This window comes from Neopelma chrysocephalum, unplaced genomic scaffold (assembly GCF_003984885.1).
Source record: "Neopelma chrysocephalum unplaced genomic scaffold, ASM398488v2 Primary Assembly neopelma1_367, whole genome shotgun sequence".
NCBI lineage: Eukaryota > Metazoa > Chordata > Aves > Passeriformes > Pipridae > Neopelma > Neopelma chrysocephalum.
This window is the reverse complement of record NW_020898031.1, coordinates 759,340-768,357: the sequence shown is the minus strand read 5'-3', so window position 1 is coordinate 768,357 and position 9,018 is coordinate 759,340. Positions and strand designations below refer to the sequence as shown.

General features: G+C 55.5%; 1 protein-coding gene across 2 annotated transcripts; it reads right to left on the bottom strand.

Moving 5' to 3' along the window:
• Positions 1 to 2,425: 2,425 nt before the first annotated feature.
• On the bottom strand, positions 2,426 to 8,960 carry LETM2 (leucine zipper and EF-hand containing transmembrane protein 2). Of its 2 annotated transcripts, none has more exons than XM_027706285.1 (10): positions 8,698 to 8,960; positions 7,901 to 8,351; positions 7,632 to 7,775; positions 7,169 to 7,303; positions 6,605 to 6,808; positions 5,737 to 5,856; positions 5,043 to 5,147; positions 4,826 to 4,912; positions 4,078 to 4,152; positions 2,426 to 2,671 (listed from the first exon to the last, which is right to left on the bottom strand). In XM_027706285.1, the coding sequence occupies exons 1-10, from the start codon at positions 8,739 to 8,741 to the stop codon at positions 2,654 to 2,656; spliced, it is 1,383 nt and encodes a 460-aa protein (XP_027562086.1). In that variant the 5' UTR covers positions 8,742 to 8,960; the 3' UTR covers positions 2,426 to 2,653. The 2 variants fall into 2 exon arrangements, with proteins under 2 accessions (XP_027562086.1, XP_027562085.1); XM_027706284.1 differs by having other exon boundaries at positions 2,426 to 3,769; positions 8,698 to 8,958.
• Between the last annotated feature and the right edge of the window lie 58 nt (positions 8,961 to 9,018).

The window sequence follows — 9,018 nt, the reverse complement described above, 5'->3', positions numbered from 1 at the left end:
CTGCCCCGGCCCCCTTGGCCACCCTCCAGTCCCCCCGTCCCACCCAGCTGCGGGGTCAGCGGGACCCCCGGGTCGGGCTCCAGCCCCGGCCACCCACAGCTGAGCGGAGCCGGAGCCAGATGTGCGCAGCTGCGGCGGAGGCAGCGCGGGGGGCGCGTGGCTCCCCCAAACCCTCGCTGTCGTGGGCCCTGCCCTGCACAGGACAGGCAGCAGGACGGGCAGTGGGACACGTCCCCTGGGGACACCCCGGGGACGTTACAGTCTGTGCCCCGTCCCGCTCCACGCAGGGTTTGGCACCAGAGCCCTCGTCCCGCGTTACTTTGGGCCCGGATAAAGCCCCGTCTCCTTTGTTACACGTTCGTAGCAGAGGCAGAAGTGCTGCAGGAATGCGGCGCTGGGATCCGGGAGCTGTAAATCCCAGCCTTTGTTGTGCTTGGGCTGTGCTAAATCACTGCTTTTCCCTCTGAATATTAATCTCTTCCAAAAGTGCTGACCGGGGCATCTTTCCCCAGCAGCTTTCTGGGGAAGAGGCTGACGCAAGGCCTGGGGCTGGTTCTGGCACAGGAGATGTTCCCAACCAGCATCCATCAAAAATCCCTGACTTGCTGCTGCCCTGGTACCAGTGGGATGGCACTGACACAGTGCCACAAAACCTGGCTCTGGGCCGGGAGCAGGGATAGCACAGGGATGCCCTGGGGGAAGGATAAAGGGTGGAGGAGCCAGTTCTCCAGGCTGAGGGGAGACTGGAAGGTGTTTGGCACCGGCGTGGCTGGAAAAGCTCTTCTCACGCCAAAGCACACACAGCCTTGGATCTCTGCAGCGTTTCATTTGCCCAACGCTGCAGAACAGAATCTCATGATTTATGGGGCTCCACGGGGGTCGTTTCCTCCCCGAGCTCGGGGGGTCATGGAGCAAAACTGCTGCCTCTCCCCTTTGTGTGCCTGCAGGGTCTGGGGGTCCCAACACACCGAGCAGAGCCAAGGCTCGGGCACGTCCCCCTGGAGAGCCCTGTGGTGGTAACGACCTGAGAGGGCCGGGGGGGCAGCTGGGAGGTGCAGGGGTTTTTGGTCTGAAAAATGGGTTTGTTCAGGGGTGTGCAAGTGGCCTGGGACTGCTTTGGGTTCATCTTGCTCCGCCTGGTTCTCATTCCCAGCCCCCCTGGGAGGCTTTGCCACAACCTGTGATCACTTCAGGCTGAACACGGAGCCAGGAGCTCGTCCATGGAGCTGGGGAATCCAAGGAAGAGCGAGCCCCAGCTTCCAGATCCTTTGGTTTTGGTGTGAGGCTGTGAAAGGGCCTCCCCTCCTGCCCATGCCCAGGTGCTCGCCTGCTGGCGGCCGAGTTTCTCCGCGTCTGTTTTGAAGGCTTTTTGGCTCTCTTTGGGTGCGTTCCCGGCAGCGCATCCCGGGGCTCTTTGTGCGAGCACCGGGCGCTGCTGCGGCCTGCCGGCGCTCAGCGGCGCTGGCCGGGGGAGCTCCCCACGCCCGCCGGGACACGGGATGGGGTGGTCGGGGGGCTGCCAGGCACAGCCCGGCCTCGGCTCCACAGCCCCCGGCTCGGCTCGTGCACAGCAGAATTACTGCTCGTGGCACCGGGAAAACGCCTCCCTTGGGAATGGTGATGGTGAGTATTGAACGGGGTCGGGGCAGTGTGGCAGGGCTGGAAAAGCATCGATAGTTATGGGATTGTGGCTTGTAAGAGTCGGTGGGACTGGGATCAATCCTGTCAGGTGGTGCTGGTGTGATGTATCTGTGCTCCCGGTGTCCAACACCCTCCACACCCCTCGTGGAGGAGGTTTCCAGCCCTGGCTCTGCATCAGGGACCCTTTGGTAAAGGTTACCTGAGCTTCTGCTTCTCCTGGAACTACACAGCACTGATTTGGCTTCTCCCTGCCACGGCAGCTTCAGGGACCCAAAGGTAACAGAGCTCCTGAGTGCGTGGCTTGTCTGGGGGCATCTCAGTCCCTGCAGCAACAGCTCATCCAAGTTTATTTCCCTGTTGCACTTCAAGAAATCCTGTCCCCAGTTACTCCCAGCTTACCTGAGCAGAGCCTGACGTTCCCCCTGCCTGTGACATCCCTGTGTGACACACAGTGAACTGGGCTGGCTCTGTGAGCAGTTTCTGTGCTTCAAACAGGGAGATTTCCCCTGGCAGAGCCCCTCCTGTTCACCTTAACTCAGGCATCCCACCTCCCCAGTCACTTGCTTTAGCCATAACACAGAAATGACTTGTGTTTTTATTTTCACTCTCTCATCCCAGTGAAATCTTGCACTGAACAGCCCTGTGCCCAGCCCTGTGGGGTGAAAGGCCTTTCTGGGCCATGGTTCTGTCCAAACAACTCACAGATTATCAAGGAGACGAGGTTTCTGCTCAACAGACAAGTGGCACCAGCACCGTCCCCCCTGTGCTAAGAGGCAGCAGTGACTCCACAGCAAGGGGGTTATTTTATTGAAATAACAATTGTTCCCATTTATTAAACACAGATCCAGTGCCACGGACGGGCTGGATGAACAAGGAGGGGTTGCAGGTACAGAGCTAAGGACACAGAACACCTGACAGCTGGTTCTGCGTTACTGGAGGAGCCTGAGGTCACAGGTTTAAAGTGCTGTTCACACCTGGCCTTGGAGAACTGGCTTTTCAGAGCTGGGTTGTTCTAAAGGCTGTCTGACCTCTGGAAGAGACATTTCATTCTACTTAGCACCAAATCTAATTTTACAGTAAGTATAAATATTCATATTTAAAATCCATGTGAGTAATTTCCGAGCATTTACATAGGACAGTAAAAAAATCTAACAAATGCTAAAAACAGCTTTTCAGTATCCTCTGAGAGTCTGGCAAAAACTCAGTCCTTGCTGGAGTGCGTGAGGAGCCGGTTTGGAAAGTATGAGTCTGACAGCACTTAGTGTGTAGTTCTGAGCCTGGTAAGGGTTAACCAAGCCTTCAGGCTTGGGACGTGTGCAGGTCCTGGGTTGCTCCCTCACATGACCCAGAGGGATCCTGGAAGTGCAAGTCTGCTTTTGTCACAGTGTGTGGCACCAGCACTGCTCTCACTGGGGAATGCAAATGCTCACGGGTGGAGGCTGTTCCTGTCACTGCTCTGCTCCTGTCCAGCAAGGTCTGAAGTCGTTCTGAGCAGTTCAGCTCCACCACAGCACCGAGGAGTGCTGCTCCCTCCTTTCCTGTAGTTATCTTCCTCGGTACAAATGTGATGGGGAAATACAACGGGCACACATTGTATTCTGTGCTGGTCTCTGGTTAGACCACCCTAACCAGGACCAAGAGCCTGAGCTGTGATGCTCAGGACAAGCTGCTGGCCCTGTGTGTGTGGGGATGTTCCTGCAGAGGATTTCACACCGCAGAACAGGCTTTGCTGGACCCCCAGCCCAGCTTGTTCTGTGCCCAGGCTGTTCTGACATGAAAAGCCGCCTTTGCTAAGGTTGGGAGCACAAACACCTGCTCAGGAACAGCACAGACAGCAGCACCGTTATTAACATATTAACACCATAAGTTAAAAGTGCCAGGGGGAGGGATCCAGTACAAAAGAGAAGCTGGGGCCATCCAGACAGCACTGGCCTAGTTGCTAATAAGCTTGGGACAGACAGAGAGGCCCCTGAGGGTACTGACGCCTTGTTGTGTAGAGCAGCCTCCTGGGAAATCCCTGTTCCCTCTGCAGGAGGTGTGGAGATGGAAGCTGTTCCCTCCCAGTGCTGGCTCTGGGTTAGGCTCCGTTGGCACCGGCCTTGCTGCCCTGGGACGCTTCCATCTTGGTCTGGGGGCAAGAGAAAGGGACAGATTTGAGGCAGCGCAAATGTTTCTTGAACTGCGAAATCTTTTCTGCAGGTGTCTTCCCATTTACCATGGGAAGCTGCTCTGCAGAGTAACAGCTGATGAAGAGCAAAGTTCTTCAGGTTAAAGGAGATAAAAAAGTCCATCTGGACTCCCAAACTTGCCCTAAGCAGCATCCCAGATGTGCACAAGAGCAGCTGAATTGAAATGAAATGTTCACAGAAAGAAAATGGGCAGGAGGAAGGTAATCACTGCAGAAATACTTTTACATAAGGATTCTGACAAGCTCACCTCCTGTGGGGGAGGCTTCACTGACGCTTCTGAGACTGGCAATTTCTCTGCTGGCTGAGACACAAATTCTTCACCCTTTAAGGAAGAAGCAGCTGTAAGTCACAGAACCCCTGGAAGGGGCCAGACCCTGTAGAGCCCTTTCTCCCTTCTGAGTAAGGCTGTTCCCTGCTCACTCTGGGAAAGCTGTGTTGGCATTCCCATTGTTTCCCCAGCACAATTTAACTATGTGGAAATATTTCTGGCAGTTGATACGATATTCTCTAACTCCTGCTTTTATCAGCTGGGACTAATCTAAGGAGCTCACTGCAGCCTGATGCTGAGAACCATATGCTCTGGCTTTCTTACTCTAGGTATTTTGGCTCCTCTTGTCCTGGACAACTGAGCCCAAATTCAGTAGGAGAGTTGAAAACAAGTCTCCTTTAACCATCTTCTCTGAGCTAAATGTACTTGGGTTGAGGTCTAAACCAAACTGGAAGCTCATGAGTGCTGCTTTTGGCAGGAAGCCAGTGCCATGGCACTGAGTAACCAGCTGTTCCCAGCAAGGGGACCAGTTGTGTCACAGCAGATCCCTTGTCTCCTAAGTTAGAACATGCAGCTGTGAGGTTCCTGGGGGAAAAGCAAGACTGTGCTCTGCGCCATGGTGTCAAACATTGGGTTTGCCTAGCTTTGGAAAGGTTTGTTCACACTCAGTTCCCAACAATTTCAGCACTACACACATTTTCCAGCCTGCAGACTGCTATTTTCTAACCTTCCTTCCCTGTACAACAGGGGCAGGATCCAGGAGGGTCTCCTGACCTTCAAGCACGGATGTCACCACTCCAGCAGCTTCACCTGTCTGGGGAAGAACACAGAGACCTAACTTCAGTCCACTTGTAGGATCAAAGAACAAGATTCCTGCCACAGTCCTTCATTTCTATAATGGGTAATGGTTGAGCTATTAACCTGGAAGTTTTCAAACAACTCACCTTGTTCTGGGAAACACATTGTGGCTTTATGTCTACTAAGTACAAGGCACGGGAAAGCAGGAGCAGAGAAGGGGGAACGTTCTCCTTTAAATGCAGATCCAGCCACTGTCAGAAGAAAACAGAAGGAAAAGTTATTTCATATTGCTCTGTGTGGGTACTTATTTATGCAGCTCTCTTTGTCCTTAAAGCAATCTTGAGTTTGGCTAATAGAGTTTTAGGTAACAACAATGAGAAGAAATGGTTCTGAAGAGTTAGGAATACCGTATGGAATAGACACTAGAGAGGAAGTTTCCAGCACTAGGGAGGTACCAACATCCCTGCTGACAAACAGCCAAGCACTTGGAATTACCTACAGCTTCCCTGAAACACAGCACCCACAGCAGTGTCTCTAAGCTGTCTGGATGCTTACAGAGACCAGGAATATCTCTATTAAAGTCTTAACTGCTGCTTTAGAAGCTTAAAAACATATTTCACTCCCCCTCAAAGGTAGAAACCTTGGTGCTTCTTGGTTTCCACTTTAGTCTATGACATAAGGCATGAAATGTCCAGGTTAAGAGCTCAGCTCTGCAGGTGAGGATCCATCTGAAACTCGCCCACGAGTTCTCAGGAAGCTGTGCCTGCTGCACCTGACCATTCCCTGGAGCCTGCCCTCGGAGGAACCCTGTCCCAGCAGCCCAGGCCAGGGCACACTCACCTGGCCGAGCTGCTCCCTCAGCTGCTCCTCGGAGACGCCCAGGGAGCGCATCCCGCGGGCCCTGCAGGCGCTCTGCAGCTCCAGCACGCTCAGCCCGCCGACCCCTTCCTTGGCGATCATCTGCAAGGGACAGGAACCTTCCTACCCACGCACGGGGTGAGCCGAGCCCCTGACGCACCTGAAGGGACTCCTGGGGGTCCCCAGTCCAGGCTCCTGCTCAGAATTGCTCAGCATTTTCCATCTGTGCTTTGAGCCTCTCTAGGGGTGGGGATTTCACGACCTCCAGATGACTCGTTTTACTGTTTACCCACTCGCTGATTTTAATTCTTTTTCTTATCATGTTGGAGTTCTCCTCGCTGCAACTTATGGCCATTACCTGTTACCCCTCCATTCTGCACCTGTGAGTCTGGTTCCATTTTCTAAATAACCCCATTATGCAGCTGAAAACCACAAGGGGACCCTTGGCCCTCCCCAGGCTAAATAAATCCAGCCACTTTATACACTAACATAAACTTCTAATGAATTCAGTTGTTTAAAATCTGCTGCTCCCACACAATATTCATTCCAGAATTGGAACCTCCCTTTTTTACAAGTTAGCATGACTCCAGAATGAAATGTTTTAAACAGTGACAGTATGTGCAGTGACACCTTTGCTATGGTTCCCCGAAGGCTGCAAGGGTGCAGGGAGAAGAACTCTCATTCTGTTTTCTTCTGGGATCTCTGATGGAGACAATCTGACTCCTATTAAACCTCACCCCAGAGGTTGGTGGGAGGGCAGGGACACACCTGAAGCCAGCAGTGGCTCAGAGGGCAGAGCCTGAGAGCACACGCTCCACCCAGCAGCTCCTCTGTGCTGTTTCAGACCCACCTCATCGTCTGCCTTGATGGTCCTGAGCCGGAGCAGCAGCTGGAAGCGGAGCAGGTTGTTGGTGCCGATGGGCTGCAGCTCCAGCAGTTTGCACAGAGCCACCAGCTGTGGCCTCTCCAGGTGCTCCAGGGTCAGCTCATCCTCGAAGAGCTTGGAGAAGCGGACGATCTCCTGCGTGCTGGGCTGGTGGCCGCTGTGACGGATCTGAACCAAGGGCCAAAAGCCAAAGCTCAGCAGGATCACCCTTTGGGAACCCTCTTCCTTCCCTTCCCTCTTCCCGCTTCTCACACTGGAATTCCTGTCTCTGACGGAAACAGGGTGATACAGTTAAAAGCCAAAGTGAAACTGTTCTGGAGTGGGCACTGGGTGAAACTTCCACTGTTCCAGGATGGGAATTCCTGTGAGTGCAGCTCTGACAGGGGGGTCAGCAGGTGCTACCTGCAGGAGGCACCCAGGTAACAGCCCCTGCTGGGGCAGCCCTGTGCTGCCAAACCTCTCCACAACCCCAGTCCAAATCCTGTGTTCTCTGCCCATGGCTGCCACCCCCAGCACGGCCTGTCCTACCTCGTGCAGGTACGAGGAGAACTGCTTCCCTTGTCCTGTGTCTGCTTTGTTCCTTTTGGCCATCTCTGCAATGGTCTCCCGCAGGAACTTTGCTAACTCCAGCTTTGCATTTAGCTTCTTCCTCTGCTTTTCTTCCTTCACTCCGGGAAATAAAGCACAGTTAGAAATTCCATTTGGAAAACAGGCGGGAGGGGATTCTGGGAAAGAGATGAAATAAGACTTCGGTTCTGAAAGCACCAGGCTTTGGTTACTGCAGGAAGTGGAATTGCTGTGCACATTCCTGCTGATCCCTACAGCACAACCTCCCAGCCCTGCTGTTCAGCTCAGGAATAAGCTGGGAATGTCTGACCCGGACATGTGGGTGAGGCTGATCCTCCCTTCCAGGGAACAGCAGCTCTGTGCAGCTGCACAGATGTTCTGAGGAGCTGTGCACACACCCTACAGCCTCAGGCAGGACACAAACCTTTTTTGACTCCGTCTCAAATGTCGAGGGCAGCATTTCAGGGAAGAGCTTCAAGAACACAGGTAACAGAAATTCCATGAAGGGCACAATGACAAACACCAGGAAGGGAACCAGCCGGAAGAGATCTGCACAGGTTCTCAGCAGCTGTCCAGAGAAGAGCACAGCAGAGATTATCCTGAGATTATCACTCAGCCAGACACACAAAATGTGTCCAAAGTAGCGGTTAGGCGTCTTACTGCACCACTTTAGCCGGGTGCTGTGGCACTTACCCTCCGCCTCTCCCTCCTGGTGAGCACCTGCCCGTGGAGCAGCCTCCACACCATCCTGGCAGCCACCTTGGTGTCGATCCAGAGCAGGTGGAACCCATTGTAGTAGTGCTTCAGCTCATCCACGACCCTCTGGCGCAGAGGCTTCTTCCCCGGGGCAGCCTCCACGAGCTGTTTTGCCGGCGTTCGGGCGGGTTTGCTCCCCTGGCTCGCGGGATTCCCGGGGGCCGGAGGTTCCCCTCGGAGCTGCTGCTGCCGCCGTGGGCAGGGGCAGGTGTGCAGGGTGTGGGCAGGTGAGCGGGGCAGGGCAGCGCCCAGCCGGGCGCGGAGCGCCCAGGGAGGGGCTTGGGAGTCTCTGGAAGTCCAGGATACCTGGGAATCCACCAGCTGGACGAGGGCGAGGGCTGGAGAGAACGAAGGGCTGGAGGGCGTGAGGAGATGGGAGCCCCTGAAACTGGAGAGGTGTTTCGGTGACAACAGTGCAGGGAGGCCGAGGCGTCACCCCCAAATCAACGTTCTCAGCGCCAGATCAACTTGTGAAACTGATTTTGGGGCCGAGACACGGATCCTTCAGCAAGGGGTGAAACACTGAGAACTCGTCCCGTGCTAACAACCCTTCTCTTGGGGGAGAATAACCCAAGGCCCCACAGTGCCTCCCGGGAGCCCTTTTACCGACGGAACGGGATAAGAAGTGCCAGTTGCAAACAAAAAAAAGGAAAAACCAAATCTTCACCCCCAGCCCAGCGCGGCTGAGCCCAGCGCAGGGCCCAGACCCCCCCGGGAGGGGCTGCGGGGCTTACCTGACCCTGGCCACGGCCAGGAGGGTGTGACAGCCGCAGGCCATGGCTGCGCTGGATGGACCGGGGGGCGGCGGGACCCTCACTCCCGGCAGCGGCCGGGGGGCGCCGGGGGGCGCCGGGGCCCGGCCGGACCCATCCCCATCCCGCTGCCGGGAGCGAGGGGAGCGTCGGGATGGGGCCGCGCTGCCCCTCCCCGGTCCCGATCCCGGTGATCCCGGTGATCCCGGTGATCCCGGTGATCCCGGTTCCGGTCTCCCTCACCGCCGGCCGCGCTCCTCCCGGGCCCCCCCCCCCCCCCCCCCCCCCCCCCCCCCCCCCCCC